This window comes from Cricetulus griseus (genome assembly GCF_003668045.3).
Source record: "Cricetulus griseus strain 17A/GY chromosome 1 unlocalized genomic scaffold, alternate assembly CriGri-PICRH-1.0 chr1_0, whole genome shotgun sequence".
NCBI classification, from domain to species: domain Eukaryota; kingdom Metazoa; phylum Chordata; class Mammalia; order Rodentia; family Cricetidae; genus Cricetulus; species Cricetulus griseus.
The window spans coordinates 156,638,866-156,655,897 of record NW_023276806.1 but is presented as its reverse complement, the minus strand read 5'-3'; the positions used below and the strand labels follow the sequence as shown (position 1 = coordinate 156,655,897).

At 39.8% G+C, this 17,032-nt stretch overlaps 1 protein-coding gene across 10 annotated transcripts in view; it reads right to left on the bottom strand.

The window, feature by feature from the left end:
* Positions 1-17,032, bottom strand: part of Anks1b (ankyrin repeat and sterile alpha motif domain containing 1B) — a 1,028,376-nt gene that overhangs the window by 393,746 nt on the left and 617,598 nt on the right. For 7 of the 10 annotated variants that reach the window (XM_035451549.1, XM_035451550.1, XM_035451551.1 and 4 more), the window contains exon 1: positions 573-776. In XM_035451549.1, the coding sequence (XP_035307440.1) occupies positions 573-776 (204 nt within the window). Of the gene's footprint in view, positions 1-572; positions 777-17,032 lie in introns of those variants that run through there. The other 3 variants (XM_027392602.2, XM_027392606.2, XM_035451548.1) reach the window with 1 other exon arrangement.

Here is a 17,032-nt window from a genome sequence, read left to right as displayed (position 1 = left end):
TCATCGCTCTTCAGTCAGCATGTGGAAGGAAGCACATACTCTCGCTAATCGACCAGCTGAAGTAGCTAGCTAATGAAGGGCCGTTCACAGGGTTTAAACTGCTTATTGAATGATTAGCAGGAAAAACGATCCTCATACCATCAACATAGCAGATTACCTAATTAATCATAATGCTGATGTCCAAGTGAAATAACCTATCACCAGAATCTAGGATTACCTGAAGCGAGGCATAATATAATTGTATGCTAAGATCATAAATTTAAATGAAAAAAATCACACAAAGAATGACAGGGAGAATATAAATGCTAATCTTCTTTCAGAGCCTATAAATAGAGCTCTCACCAATTCATACAACACACATGTCTAAAGGATGCATATAGATCCCATTTTCTAGTCGGTGTCTATATGCACACAGTAAGTTCCGTTCTAAAGGCATTCAAATTCCTGATGCAGTTACATATATAAAAAGCTGATCCATTTCCGTGCAAATCAGGCTGCCTCTGAGCCATGTAAGACACATAAGAAGCAAAGACAGACAAAAGGCAGCTCCATGACCACAGAGAGCATCTTACCATAAACTGTACATTGTCAAATCCATTAGCCATCAGGTGGTTCTCGTACTGAGGTAGCCCAATGCTTTCCAACCATTGTCCCACTGTTTGCACAGGGCATCTGGGTCCTGTAAGAGGATGAAGAGGGAAGCGTTTTAGCAGGGAGTAGCCGTCCACGGGGTAATAGCGGTAGTCCTGGGCTGAGAGGTGGCATTGCCACATCATGCTCCGGGGAAAGTTGTTATCGAAGGAGCCCGCCAGCTTGACAGATTAATGTTCTCAGCGAGAGAGCAAAGTCAGAAGTAACACATAGTTTGCCAGGCAGGCTGTGGAGTATGACTTGATCCTAGCTCCACATGCCTTACATATTAACCTTTACTACCGACCAGTGCGTCACACAGCCCCCAAAAGCAGGCAGGAGAAGAAGGTATATCAAGCTGTCAGCTTAGGCTGCTCTGCGTTCTATGTGATTGTTGGAGTACTCCACAATGAGCAATGCACGGCCAGCAGCCAGAATTCTTTTTATCAAGTACTCCTACACTCATCAGTATGCAGCTCCATGCTCCTTGCTCCCCCTCGCTCGCTCCCCTTCATTACCCAGCCCAGGCTACACCTCGCATTTTCAATAATAGCCATCAGATAAGGCAGATTTTTTTTGTCTGCAAGCTGTAAGCCTGCTGCTGCTGCTGCCTCCTACACACCCATCCAAGCGTCAATCTTGAATGATGAGAGCAGTCAAAACAAATGCAGAAAATAGCAAGACTCAAAAGCAAACCAAAGTGCTTAAATCGGAATTGAATCTTCGTCCTGGTTATACATTACCGAGCTATTTGTTGTGGGATTTTACGTTTCAAAAGACACTAGGAAACTCGGAGCTTGAACTACAGCTCACAACAAGGCTCACTACGGGTTCTCTTTCCCCCTTCCTTCCTTGCCTTTCTCCCTTTTAAAATGCACTGGAAGGAAGTGTTTCTGATGAAAAGCCTCACAGTGTAATTATTCTTTTTCCTTACCGTGCAGTATCAAAGTGAACCTCTCTGTTTTTATTTTTTTTTAATTTTTTGAATTACTGCAACATATAGAAGCTGCATCATAATCTACAAGTCAAGATAATTTATTCCCTGTTCATTCTAAATAGCAACACTATTAGGCACAAGAAAAGCCTTCCCCCCCTCTGGTATTTATAACCCTATCTACCAGGCATCCCATTCTAAAATATCTATAAAGGTAACATTAACTGGGTAGAATTTTTCTTTTAATAAAGAAGAAGAGCCCTAACCAAAAATAATTCAAGAATAACAGATGTAAATGTGTGAGTTTTACTGAATGGCAGACAGACTGAGTAATTTATTTAATAATTGAGAGAAACCACAGATTAATAATAGAACCTGCAGAACTACCTCATCTGAGAAGAGACTCATGAGACTAGAAGAAGACAGCTGTCAGAAAGGCTAGTCTAGCCCCCGTCCCAAGGAAGGACTTTTGTCCCAGTGTTCCTGGAAGGCCACCAAGTTCTTGAATGCTGCCTATGACAGGGCTCTTACTGCCCAGCCAAAGCCACCGTCCATTAGAAAGCTATTTCACTTCCTACCTGACTCCCACTGTCTGACTCCAGCTCTGGCTTTGGAGTCACACAGACTGGGAACAGAGTCTCTTTCACATCAAATACTTTAAAATTAAAGGTAACTCTTACACTATCCACCCCACTCTGCCCCAAACAGTGCCTGGCACCCAGTATGAGCCCAGTAAATATTTACTGCATAAGTGAAACCTTCTCTTTTCTTCTGTAAGCCTCATCTTCCTGTTTCTTCTCCCAGTTTAAGGGCATTGCCAATCCCCTTGGCACATAGACATTTAAACTCAAAGCAGCGTGCACCCTACTACTGCTGACACCAGTCTTTGAGCTCTACCCCTTCTGCTCCCCTCTGTTGTTTTATGTTTATTGAGCCGCAATCTCCTTTGATTTTTCCTTCTTTGTTTCCTGGCACCTGGCCCAGTATCACAATGGCCATTATATTGGTCTTCAATCTCTGCTATATTTTTAATCATCAAAAATGTTTTCATGGTGTGTGTGTGTGTGTGTGTGTGTGTGTGTGTGTGTGTGTGTGTGTGTAGACTGTAGTGCACACAGATGAAAGTCAGAGAATAACTTGCATGAGCTAGTTCTTTGCTTTCACCCTGAGGGTCGCTGGGATCAAACCTAATCAGGTGTGACAGCAAGTTCCTTTGCCCACTGAGCCCTTTCTTGCCCCCTACCCATAGTATTTAAAAAGTCTAATTTATACACAGTGTCAGAATAATCCAAAACACAGCTTTGATAACTAACCTTTCTTTCAAAACTCTGCAGTGGTTTCCCGTTGGATTAAAAATGAACTCTCAACTTGTGTTGCTAATTTGGGGATTTCATTTAGCTTTATTATTCCTTTCTCAACACCCCTTTCACAGTTCTGAACCAGGGGATTTTTGGCTGGCCTCTGCAGGAAGACTGAAATGAGCTTGGGTGGGTTTTATTTCAATCCTACAACCCCACCATTTCCATTATGAAACCTCTTCCAGTCCTCCCTAACAGGAAAAAAATCTCTTTCTTGTCCCTCTTAAATGGCATCATTATCTTCTATTATAACAAATATTTTCTAACGTACATGATCATTAGTTATGTCTAAGACTTGTTTCTTAAAAGCAGGAAACATGCTTTTCTAATACTGCACACAGTTTGCATTCAGTTTGCATTTAGTAATCAATATGATACAATCTCATAGTCCAAACTACAAAATGTTATCCTATTATCAGATTCAAATTTTAATTGCATCATTTTGTTTTATTGGGTAATTAATTTCTTTAAACCCTACTCTAAGTATCTGATCTCTTTATAAAAAGGGTTATTTTGGCTCAGCAAAGATGGGAAAAACAAAAATGAAAGAGCCAGAGATAGTGGATACCCATAGCAAAATTGTTTTCCTGACATGGCAGGCCCACTGTGCACATGAACTCACAGTGGCTATGACTAGTGCACAAGACCTGCATAAGAGCAATCCACCAAAATTCTAGCACGGACGGGGAGGGTCCATGAAGTTCTGCCATTTGCTGTAGAGCTTTTGGCAACTAATAGCTCCTAGGTGAGGAAGAATCAGTTACCTTCAAGGATGGAGTCCCTGAGAGGCTATCCATGCCCCAGCAAAGCAGGGTTTAAAAAGCTGGTTAAAAATAAAAAGCACACTGGGTGTTGGTGGTGCACGCCTTTAATCCCAGCACTTGGGAGGCAGAGGCAGGTGGATCTCTGTGAGTTCGAGGCCAGCCTGGTCTCCAGAGCAAGTGCTAGGATAGGCTCCAAAGCTACACAGAGAAACCCTGTCCCCAAAAATCTAAATAAATAAATAAATAAATAAATAAATAAAAGGCACATGAACTTGGGAAGGAATAGTGATGGGGGTTGGGGGCAGAGGGGAGGGAAAGGTGGGTGGATTTTATTCAAAGGCAATATATGCATGTATGAAACTCTCAAACAAAACAAGGTATTTTAGGTTTTAAATAGAATTTTCAGGTTGGGATTTTTTTCAGGAACTGCATTCTCTCCTTGAATAAGCATGCCTGGGGTGAATTATATTGTAGTTGTTTATAATTTATCTCTTTTTGCTTCTAGATCTTTTAAGAATATCAAAGAGGTACTAGAATTGCATGCACCAACTTTAGAAGATGACCTGCATGAGATGATGAAAACAAGATACTACTTATGAATGATCAGATCTAAAGCTGTTACCAGGGGAAGTCAAAAGTCAGTCTAACTTAGAGTTTGTTGGGATCCCATTCATAGTGCTCTTTCTGGTCGTTTTATGAGAAGGTAAATAAGCTCTGTAAAATTTGAATAAAAATAACAAGGATGTATTTTTGTTTGGCAAGGCATATGCTGATTAGCTCGCTCTTGAAATCCTCTCTCATGTTTTAAAATCCAAACCAGTGACCAAGTGCCTAGCAAACTACCCTTCGGTTACTAGGTATTAAGTCATGCTCATTAAATGAATAAATAAAAGAGTGAATGAATGACTCTAGAAATAGCTTTTGGTTTCTTAATAAATAAAAAGGGAAAATCATTCCATGACTTAGACTGGTATATAAGAACAGCTCAAAGAGATTATTGGTTCTTATGCATTTTAACATTTTAATATAGACTTCCTGAATCCCATGATCTTAATTATTCAACTCTTTGATTTCTGTTTAATAATTCTCATAGGTTAGCAAAATGGAGGGTGGAAGTAAGTAGGAGAGGGTAAGATAGGAAAAGGAGGGACGGAGAGGGGGAGATCCTGAGTCATGCTGGTTCTGATTTCGTTTTTCTCATGAGTCAAACTTCTAAAGAATCCTGATTTAGGCCTGAAGACCACATTTTTATAGTCTCTAAATATATTCTTCATTTTACTTAAAATACATTCCTGCAGTTTTAAATTCTTACAACACATTACTGGGCAGGCACCTTTATTCAGCTAGGACCTCTGTAATTTCTCAAAGTGAGATGCAAAAAGGGAGAAGAGGGAGTGGCCTCAGGGCCACTGGGTCCTGACTTGTGTGAGAATTTTTGTCATTTGTGATAAGGAAACTGAAGTTCCTTATCTTATGTGATGGGATCCCTTATGTGATGGGACCAGAGACTTTCCTTTGGCACAGTCTGCTGAAAACAAAATTCCAGGAGCTTCACTCCCAGAGACAAGCATAATTGCTCAAAAATTAGGGTGACAACAAAACAAAAGCAAACAAATTCCAATACCCCCCCCTTCCACTGGAAGATTCTCCAAAGCATCCTAAGACCACATACCAGATGAGATAATTACTTAAAAGATTTCTAAACTGGTGTGATCAGTAGGGTTCTGTGGCTGGTTGGTGATGGCTGGCTCCCACATTCCTTCCTACCAGAATCCTCCCCACAGACACATTCTGTACAAGCACTCTCAGGAGAATGGCTCCTTTCCTTAGCTCACAGTCCACAGATAGGATATCTCATGAGAAGGGGTAGGCCAGTCTTTCCAGTCTCCTCTAAGTCTGCAGAGGCTAAATTCCCAGTGAGTATAGCAGAGAAGTCAGGGGCTTTCTTTATCCACACTGTTCTCATTCATGGCTTCATGGCATAAACTCTGTCCTGGTTTGGGTAGACCTCTTGGGCTCCATACACTTACAGGATACAGTTCCATGCTCAGAAATGTAAGCAGAGGAGACCAAAAATCAATGCCACAGCCCACTGCTCATAAGGACAGCTCAAAGCTTTTGTCTAAGGAGAGGGTCATTCCTAGGATTTTAAAGTTCTAGAGCTTTCCCTAAGGGGTGAATTTATCTGAAATAGAAGATGAGGGTAGGGACATTATTAAAACCAATAGAAAGCCAAGCACAGTGGTGTATACCTTTAATCCTAGCACTCCAGAGACAAAGGCAGGAGGATCTTGAATCCCTAGCCAGCCTGGAGTACATAGGAAAGACTGCATTAAAGCGGGGGAGGGTGAAAAAAGAAATAAAGAAAAAGAAGATGCTGGGGTTAAACTACCAAGGGAGACTAGTGCACTTTATTCAGGCAAAAAGGCAAATGATACTCCAGTTTCAGAGAACCAGGGAAAGGGAAGTAACAGGAGCCCTGCTGTCATCAGAAGGAACTTCAAAGCCTGGTTAAAAAAAAAAATTTCTCCTGCTCAAATTTAGTTGAACCAGACTGTGGAGCCATTTATACCTCAGAGAATTGGACAAAACAAAAGCATGAACACCTGGTGATTAATGGAGCTTAATATGTACATATCAACTGGTGATGGCAGGTGAGGTACAGAATCAACAGAGATGGGGCAAAGGACAGTGCCTGACCAGGTGCCATCTATGAATCGATAAACACAATGTGGTTCACCCATGTAGTGGAACATTACTTGGCAATAAAAAGAAATGAAGTGAGGTAGCATGCTACAACATGGATGAAACTTGGAAACACCATGCTGGGTGAAGGGAGGCTGTGAGAACACCCAGTTATCGTATGATCCTGTTCATACGGAGCAGGCGAGACAGATGAGCTTGCAGAGTCAGAAAGTAAGCTAGGGGCTGCCTATGACTGCAAAGGGGACTTAAGGGGGACATGTAGACTCACTATTAATGGACCTGGGAGTCCTTATGGAAGAGATGAAATGTTTTATAGCTGCTTCTAGAAATGGCTGTCAAATTCTGTGACTAAGCTAAAAATCATGGCATTGCACATTTTAAATGGGTGAACTGAATACTAGATAAATTATGACTCAACAGTTTTATGGCTATATAATAATAAAATGTAAAATATAATTAAAATTTTAAGTTCACAAAAATTGAACACACAGTTGTATATAAATACACATTGATTATTTAATGTATCATATATGTGCACTATATATCATATATATTGCTATTTTGGTGCTTATTTTTCATCTTTATTTTTCTTGGTTATCCCTCTCCTGGTCCCTTTTTTCAGCCTGTACCATCCATTGTTCTTACAAAGATATTCATATTAACAAGCTAGGATGCGAATTCACACATTCCTCATTGTTAAATAGCATATACATATATTAATACACAAAAGGATATATATTCAGATATTCACAAATGTGTGGGGGAATTATGGCATTGTTTTACAAAAAAGAAACCATATCACACTTGCTTCCATGAGCTTTATTTTTCTGATCCAATGCAAATTTTGTCGAAGAAATTAATTAGTCTTAATTTAGTATTCATCAGGTATTTTTTTAACTTTAAAAATAACTGCATGGGGCTAGAGAGATGGCTCAGTGGTTAAGAATACAGTGTCGCTCTTGTAGGGGACCCAAGTTTGGTTCTTGATACCTACGTTGGACAACTCAAAGCTGTCTATAACTCCAGTTTCAGGGGCTCCCACATCTGCACTCTGAAAGCCCCAAACTCCCATGCAACATAACCCTCACACAGGCACATTCAAATAGATGTAATTATGCATACATACATATATATATGCATAAATATTATGACTGCATAGTAGTCCACAATGTGGATATACCACAGTTTATTCACTTTTTTTTGCCTGATATCTCTAGAATCATTTGTTTATTTTCTTTAACTTTTTCATATAACTGGAGGGTCACATGTAGATATAAGCAATAAGGGGAAATTCTGTAACACTCTAACCATCCACCTCTAGCTTAAAATGATTATGAAATAATACAGTTAGGTAAGTGACATTGACAAAATCCATTGACTTTGTTCAGATTTCACCAATTTCATGTGCACACATTTCTGTGTTTTATTCCCACTCCATCTTATCACATGAGAAACCATGTGACCACCAGTGCACAAGCAAGAATCTCACATACCCTTTTATGGTCACAGCCATCTCTCTCCTTAGATTCCACATCCTCTGGAAAGTACTAATAGTTCTCTGTGCCTATCATGTTGTGACTTAAGAATGACACATGAGTGACATGTACAGCACACATATCCTTTGGGAGTTGGCTTTTATCACTCAGGGTATGTCCTTTGAAATCCACACAAATTGTTCTGTATCAATAGCATATCTCTTTTGATTACTGAATATTATTTCATGGCATAGATAAATCAATTTGTTTAATATTCCATCCATTTTTTCTCAGAGTAATGACAGCATTAGCAAACTCTGACATTAAGTCACTCTATGTCCTTCCAACTCTGGTGACATTAGAACTTTGTAACAGTCTACCTTTTTCCTCCTTTTCCTCCAACCAAATGCTATCCCTGGATGCTTTTCATTTACCTATCCAACTTATTTTGAACCAGTTCTTTCAGTTTGCTGGTAATTGTCAAGATAATTGTGTCCTAGTCAAGTACTAACATGTCCTGATGGTGTTTTTCTCCTATTTAATAAATCATTCATTGTGCTTGAATTTACTATATTCATTATAGTAAATATAATAATGGCCTTCCTTATCTCAAGGTCTCTGCTTTCCTTTCTTTGTATCTTTGGTAAAGAGTATTTTCTTACATTTTCAGAAAATGTTTTAACTGAGTAAATACAAAAACAATGTATCAAACAAACTCTGTGAGCTACAGCTAAAGATGCACTTTCAGGGAAATATATAGTACCAGGGTCTCCATTAGAAATGAAGAGTTTCAGGTCCATGAATGCTGCATCCCCTTAAGAAATATGAACAGGAAGAAAGAAGCAGAGTCCAAAGTGAGCAAAACCCAGAAAATAAAGATCACCAAGAAAATAAATGAAATACAAAGACAAAAAAAATCAGTAGAGAAAAATCGCTGAAACCAAAAGTTGTCCTGTGAAACAATCAGGAAAATTGAATAGCTTCATGTCAGTAAATCCAGTAACTCTGAGGAAATAGACAAATTTATTGGAAGATGAACTACCAAAGCTCACTTATGGAAAACTCCATAACTGAAGAGTTCTCTTTGTATTAAACTTATTGTATTTCTAGTTAAAAACCTTTCTACAAAGAAAACCCAGGATTTGATGGCTTCAGAAGTGAATTCTACCAAATATATGAGAAATAATGCCAATTCTACACAAACACTTCAGAAAAATGACGTTAGGCCAACACTAACCCGACACCACAGTCAGACAGAGACCCTATCAGAAGACAACACTGTGTACATCAATGTCCATTGGACATAGATGCAAAATTCATAGCCAAATCTTGGCAAACACTCTCTAACATTATATCAAGGTAATACAGTATAATCAACACCTTTGGAGGTTCATGAAAACAAAATAAAATAAAACATACCCCGATTAGAAAGGAAAAAATAAAAATGTTTCTGTTGATATATAACACAATTTTCTACTTGTAAAGTTTTATGAGGCTTATATAAAGTTTACCAGAATAAGCAAAGTTTAACAAGATTGGGATACTGGATCAATTTAAAAAAAAAAAAACAACTGTGTTTCTTTATAACTAACCACAAACAATTAAAAGTTTAAATAAAAATCAGCACTAAATACAAAAACACCAGGTACTATAAACTTCTAAGGAGTAAATACATCAAAATATGTGACGGAGCTGTATGCTTAAAGTTATAAAACATGGCTTAGATATATCACATAGTTCCTGAATAAATTATGTTTAGGATTGTAGCATTCAACATTATTAACACACTTATTTGTCCCAAATGCCTATAGGGATTCAATGGAATCCTAATCAAAACCCCAGCAGGTGCCATTTGGTTTAGAGACTGACTTGTGTGTAAAATGCAAAGGATCTAAAGAAACCAAGTTCTTTAAGGGAATTTGAAAATCAAACTTCAGCAGAAACTCTAAGTCCTGCCCTTCAAAATGTACTATAAAAAGTATGTGAATAGGTGTAAGTCATATCTGATAGCAAATAAGACATATATGTTTTATTTATATCAGATACATGTGTATAGTTGAATTCTCAAAACTCGGAGGTAACAAGTAGAAATGCTAAATGGATACAGGAGTTGAATAGGGGCTTCATGGGAGATGATAGAGAGATGATAAATAAGCATGTGAAAAGACTATTAATCACCAGGAGAATGCAAATGAAATCTACAATGGGATTGCACTGGTTGGAATGCCTAAACTAAAAAGCTTGAAAACATCAAGTGTTGACAATGGGATAGGTTGATTGTGACAGTGACTGAGTGGGATTCTTAAACACTGCTGGTAATATGTAAAATGGTACAACCACTAACGAAAACAGTTTGACAGTTTCTAATGCATGGCCATTCCATACTGCTGGATTCTACCCAGATAAATGAAAGCACATGCCAGGCAGACATCCATAACCAAGAATTCACAGCAGTTTTCTTTGTCCTCCCCAGCAACTAAAAGCAGCTTGAAATGTCCATCAACAGATGAATGAACAAACTGTGGTATATCTATACATTGGGTATTTTTCAACAATGAGCATCTGAAACAGCACATGCCTATCAAAATAATTCTGCAGAGCAAATAAAATACAGATGCCTCACCTAAAAAGCACATTCTGTGCGATTGCATTTATGAAAGTTCTAGATAGTGCAAACTTTTCTATTATGGCATAATAAATAAAAACATAAGGTTGACGGTTACCTGGGAGTAGTAGGAGGAGGAGGATGGGGGGATTAGAATCCAGCATGAAGGAACTTTCGGGGGTGATGTACTGGCTCATGTTCCTGTTTGTGGGAATGATTTCATAGATAGAGTCATTTGTCTAGCATCAAAGTGTACACGTTAAAACATGTGCTATCTCTTGTGCACATATATGTGTGGGTGCATTCAGTGGGCAGAGGTTGATGCCCAGTGTCTTCCTCAGTCACCCCTGTCCCTGTAATTTTTGAGACATGATCTTGCACTGAACTCAGAGCTCACTGATTGGCTAGACCTAGTAGCTAGCAAGGCCCAGGATCCCTCCATCTTTCTGTCCTCTGCTGGCACCACAGCTGAACTGCACTATGCTTGGGTTTTGATGTGAGTTCTGCTTGATTGTGTAGCAAACACTTTACCAACTGACACATCTCCCTATCTCTGTGATGGGAAGTCTCTTATTAATCAATTATACACAAATATGTCTGCTTAAAAAGTTTTCATAGAAGTAAAATAGGAAAAAGAAATAAAGAGTGATGTCCAGGGAAAGTGAAAGTTTCTTCAGAGTTGTCAGGGGATGTTTCTCTGAAAACTTGAACAAAGGTATGAATGTAGGAGATGCCATACTGGTGTCCAGGAAAGAGTGGTAGGCAGTAGAAAGGGCATCCTACCCTGCATGCCAAGGTGGTGCCGAGTGGGAGGAGCCAAGAAGCTGACTTCTAAGCTGCTCTTCTTAGGAGTCTGACTTTCTGCTGTATCACTGTCCAAAGCCTGTGCTGAGATGGGCATTCTCACTCTAGATAATGGCCTAGAAATTTAACAACAGTACTAAAGTACACCCACAGTTTCAGTGTTTTTACCTTTAAAGAATGGACTTTGGGAGACCACTTCACATAGAGGGATACTCTCTTAGCCTAGACACACAGGGGAGGGCCTGGACCCTGCTCCAAAGGATATGACAGACTTTGAAGATCCCTCATGGAAGGCCTCACCCTCCCTGGGGAGCAGAAGGGAAATGGGATAGGGGTTTGGGGGGAGTAGGGGAGAAGGGGAGGGAGAGGGAACTGGGATTGACATGTAAAACAAGCTTGTTTCTAATTTAAATTAAAATAATAAAAATAAAACAAAGTACAAGGCAACCAGAATTCTGATTATTTTCAGTCATCTCTTAATTGGGTTCTCATTAATTAGGGAGCGGGAAGGTACTTCTCTGTGTTCTTGCATTTCCACAGCATGCGTTGTTGTTTTTTTTTCTTGACAAATGGTTATAAAGTACTTCTTGTACCAAGTGTTTTGCTAAGCAGAGGGAGAGCCATGAACATCTCTGTCCTTGTGCAATTTAGAACCTCTGGAGACTTGAGAGTAGAAGGATTAAAACCCAGAAATAGGACTTATTATTGTGACCAAAAAGAGAGGAGAAATATCTTAGACAAAACACAGCCTGCATCAACAGGTGTTATTTAGTAAATGATGAAATAGTCAAGGTGGGTAAATGCTTTGCCAGTGGCAATAGCTCTATCTGTTAATTTGGAAAGCAGTAAGTGGGAAGAATGGAGAGCTTCTGAACAAGGGCTAAAAAGAAAGATGCCGACTGGCTCCTCCAAACTGTACAAGTATTAGTTCAATACTAAAGTGATCCACGTAAGACTTATCTGTTCCAAAGAATATGTCCTTCCAGGAATTTAAGCCATTTATAACAGAAGGGAGCACCTACTATGTGTCCAGACTCATCTATGTGCCATAGTCTGAATGTGCTCCCTAAATTCATTTGTTGTGTGGGTGCTACAGTGTTGGGAGGTTAGGTCATGACTCTGCTCTCTTGACCGGATTGTTTTTGATACTAGAAAGGCCGTGCGAATAGTCCATACATGGTTCACTCTCTTCTAGCATCAGAAGAAAAACACTGATCCTCTCTTACCTTTCTGCTTTCTGTCATGTGAGGACATTGCCTGAGGACCATACTCAGATACCAGATCTGTGCCTCAATCCAGCTTCCCAGATTCCAGAACTGTGCGAGAATAAATGGCTGCTCTTTATAAATTTCCCAGTTCTATCTGTAGAAGCTATAGAACCATCCTAGAACAAGGACGCAAGGCCGAGTTTCATAGTGTGAGACCAGCAATAAATGTCTGCTGAGCAACTACTGTGGTCAGGCTCCGTTCTAGTATGCCATATCTAAGTTTGTTTTGTTTACACAGCTACCTTGTGAATCAGTCCTATTGTTACCTCGGCCTTTCTGGGAAGGGTATAAGACATGACATCATTGTAAGTGGTCTGAAGTCATTAATTTAGACTTGAACCCTAGGAACCGGGTGCAACATCTAGGGCTTTAGCAATCACCTGACTCTGCTCCTGAGTTCTGGAAGGTGGGCTGGGAAATCCACCCTTTCACAAGCATGAACCTTCAACCTGTACACATGACAGTTTGTTAATTCTCCTTGTTCTCAACATTTTTTGTGATTCCTGGCCTCTATGTGTGATGCAGTGAAAACAAAAGCAGGTTGGAGAAGGGCAAGTCCTATCCCTTGGAGACAAATACACACACACACACACACACAGAGAGAGAGAGAGAGAGAGAGAGAGAGAGAGAGAGAGAGAGAGAGAGAGAGAGAGAGAGAGGAGCACTAACAAAGGGGGTTGCTGTGACTCTAAGACTACAGCTTCCATGTGGATGTAACTGGATGGTTTGTCCACATAGCTGCTTGCACTGTGGGTCTAGGGCGCTGGCTGCCTTGGTGGAGCTGGGATAATGTAGAGGTTGAGAGCTCAGTCTTCCCAGCCAAAGTGACTGGATTTCAATCTTGGCTCTTCTCCACTGTTTTAAGTATTTGCTGCTGCTATTTTTGATACAGAGCCACAGAAAAAGTACCATTCTGCTTGGACAAATCCCTGTGGGTATGCTCTTCTTTGATACCGTGAAGGGGACACCTCACCTACCTATTTCATTGTAATATCTGAAGTTGAGATGAAATAACATGTATGAGAAAGCCCTCTGATACAGGAAGACTATTTCAATGGTGGGGATAAATTATCCTTGCTGCCAAGAGAATATACCCTGGTGTTTCATTTAGTCCCCTAATAAAACAGATTGGTTTGGAGCCATCAGGTCTTTGCCTAGTTATCTTTGTTTCTAATACACACACACACACACACACACACGCACGCACGCACGCATGCACGCACGCACGCACGCACGCACGCACGCACGCACAAAGCATGGGGTGAGCTGGCAGGCCAAATAACAAAGGAAAGCTAATTGTATGGTGAATTGATCAGAATGCCTGCATTTGTCCCAGGTTTTGTCTCAAGAGTGGAGTCTTCAGCACCCCTCAGCCTCAACTTTTGAATCCATCTGAAGGTGTGGCTAGGAGGAATAGGGTGGGGCTGGAAGAGTAGAAAAGATTATTTCTACTTCTAGCTTTGTAATTAGCAAAAATGGATCAATAGCTGTTTCATTAAATTCCAAATAAAGACTGGTAATTGTTTAGAGTCTGGTAAAGGGTACACTGGACTTTTATGAAGGCTGTGCCTACATGTGGGAGAGAGATAGTCCATTCAGCTAATGGGTGGTGCTCCCTGTGCACACCAGATCTCCTGTCTCATACCACGCAGTGCAGGCATGGGAGCTAAGAGGGCAGTGATCACTCCTCTAGGATGGTGTAGGAAAGATCCCAACACATTTATTTTTGTCTAGAAAATAGCATCTCTGATTTTTCCAATCCTAAATGTCCTCCAAGCTGAGACATATAAACTACATACCCATGGTGCTCCTGGAGAAATATTAACAAGGAAAATCATCAGGGAAAGAGTCGATACACTAAGGACAGTGTTTCTAATGACAAGAGGACAGCCCCAAACAGACACAAAAAGCCACAGGCCACAGGCCGCAGGAGAAGGAGGATCAGTTAGTCCAGGAATGGTGAAATGCTGTGGCTCAGCAGAGCTCAGGATCATGAAGCCACGACTTAGGCAGGAAACAGCTCCGAGATCAGACATTGACGTTTAAATGCTAACGGAACTTGGGGCTCTGATTTAATTTTCCCTTAGGCCTTGCATTTTATTTGAACTAAAATCTTCATGGAATGCTTAAGAAACACCAGCCTTTACTAAACAGATCTGACAACTTATGCACTGGGGTATGGTCTAAAATAGGAAATGGAATTTAAGCCTAAAATGTTAAAATCTTCTGGCAGACGACAAAATTATTCATATAGACCATACCTGACTTGGAAAAAAAAGGCAGTAATTTTGAGTTTCATGTTGTTTTCCCTCCTTTTAAGGTTCTGTCAAAGTTCCAGTGCACACTGAGAAGGTGCTCTGAACATTAGTCCACTCAGGCCTCCCATGTGGCAATCTCCGGGTTAACCAAAGGATAAAGGAATGTGTCCTGGTGACGTCAATGGTTTTCTAGGTTGGGAGAGGCATTAGATATAATGCAGGATGGAGAATGCAGTAATGGAAATGTGTACAAGGTGTATATATAGAAAGTGTAGGAATGAAAGATGGATCTTAGTTGGGTTTGAATGGAGACTTTTCAGAGGCAGCCACCTGACCTCTAACTAAAGAACTTACTGGGAATTTGTGAGGTCCACAGAAGGAAGCTAGACAGTCCAAGAGAGGGATCAGCAAGAGTCAGTATGTTTGAATAATTGAAAGAAACCCATGTTGCTGGAATTCAAAGGCTTTGTGTGTATATATGGGGGGTGGGGCTATCTAGGAACCAGCCTGGAAGGATAGGCCGGCAGGATACAATTCAGAGACTTGTGTATTGAGAAAAACACAGCTATTTTATTTCCAGATAACAGTGACATGTGATTGAATTTTTGCCACACTAGTATCACTTAGAGAACAGAAGTGACCAAATAATATAGGGAATAAATCAGAAGTAGGGAGACATAGGATGCTTACTAAGTTCTCCCTCCTGAAGAGCTTATAAATGACCCAACCAAAGGAAGTCTCTAGAGCAGAGAGGATTCCAAACATCTTCAGACACTTAAAAGCTTCCATAGTGACTGCATTGACTGTGCAAGGCACCTAATCCACCATGCCTCCACTCCCTGCAGAAGTAAAGCCTGAGGTCGATTTTCCCATAGAGATTTTGTCTAATAGCAGTTCAACCTACATGACCATCACAGCAAATGAACACTTGTTGATTGTTGGAAGGACAATGCTAAAGTTCTAGGTGTCCAGGTATCCTATGCATGAATTACAAAGTAATGAAAAAGACACTGATACACGATTTTATAGAATGTGATTGTTAAGAGAACTCGACATTTATAAATATGGAAAGCACTTTAGCATATAGTGGACACTAAACATTGATAAAAATCACTATATATATATATATATATATATATATATATATATATATATATAGTCTATCATAACAATAGCCACATATGGCTATAATACTTAACTATAATAAATAAAATATAATGTATATAATAACATTAATAATTACTTTCTGAATTGGAAACAAATTCAAATATGTATCTTTCTGAGACAATTGGAAATTTGGATCTGGGGCAACCCATCTCTGGATTTGTGGGTTCATCTTAGAGTTTTTTCTGTTTTGAAGTAAGTGTGTGTGAGAGTGATTTGGTTACTTGCCTGATAAGGCAGCTGATAGATCTATACTTTCTAGTGAGAAAAGGCTCACAATTCTTTTTCATCTCAATGTTAATGCTGATTTTTATTTCCCAGAGAACCCTTGAAAAATCAAGGGTAAATAGTAGCTTTTGGCTCCTCCTAATGACTTTCTTGAGGTAAGGTAGAAATTTTGAGACCACAGTAACCTCAAATCTATGTGGTTCTTCCTACAATTTCAGCAACTTCATACACAAAAATTTTAACTTTGTCATGTTGAGCAATGGTTGAAAATTATAAACCCCAAGTAAGGAAAGGATGGAGCTGGCTTAGAAATGTTGTATCAGCTCACCAAAGCATTCTATCCCATAACATAAACATGTAATTAGGCAATTTAAAATAAACACTGGGACTCAAAGTGACTCAAAGTCATGGGAGTAAGAAAAAGCTTTCTTTCTGGTTTTCCTTAAAACTCAGAGCCAAACCTGGGACTCTGTCATGGGCAGTTGTAGTCACCATCCATTCCTTTCTTGACAGTGACATTAATTATTCCCTCCGCACACTCTCATTTCCTGCCATTGGGAAGAGGTTTTTAGACCCCATGTTCAGAGATGAACACGGAATCAAGTGTGGTGAAGAAGGTGGCTTACTAAGGTGACCCATAGATCCTTGTTACCTGGTGTTAATGGCACCCTGCATCTCCCATTCTCCTTCTGACCATTGGAATACCTCAGTCTTAGGAAGATGTCATTTCCATGTCATTATAAATTGTTGACTTTTGCCATTCTAGGAGACCCTCCCTCTTGCAGGCTTGGATAAGAAAAGGTGGGATGATGAGACCTATGCCAAGGGACTCAGGAAA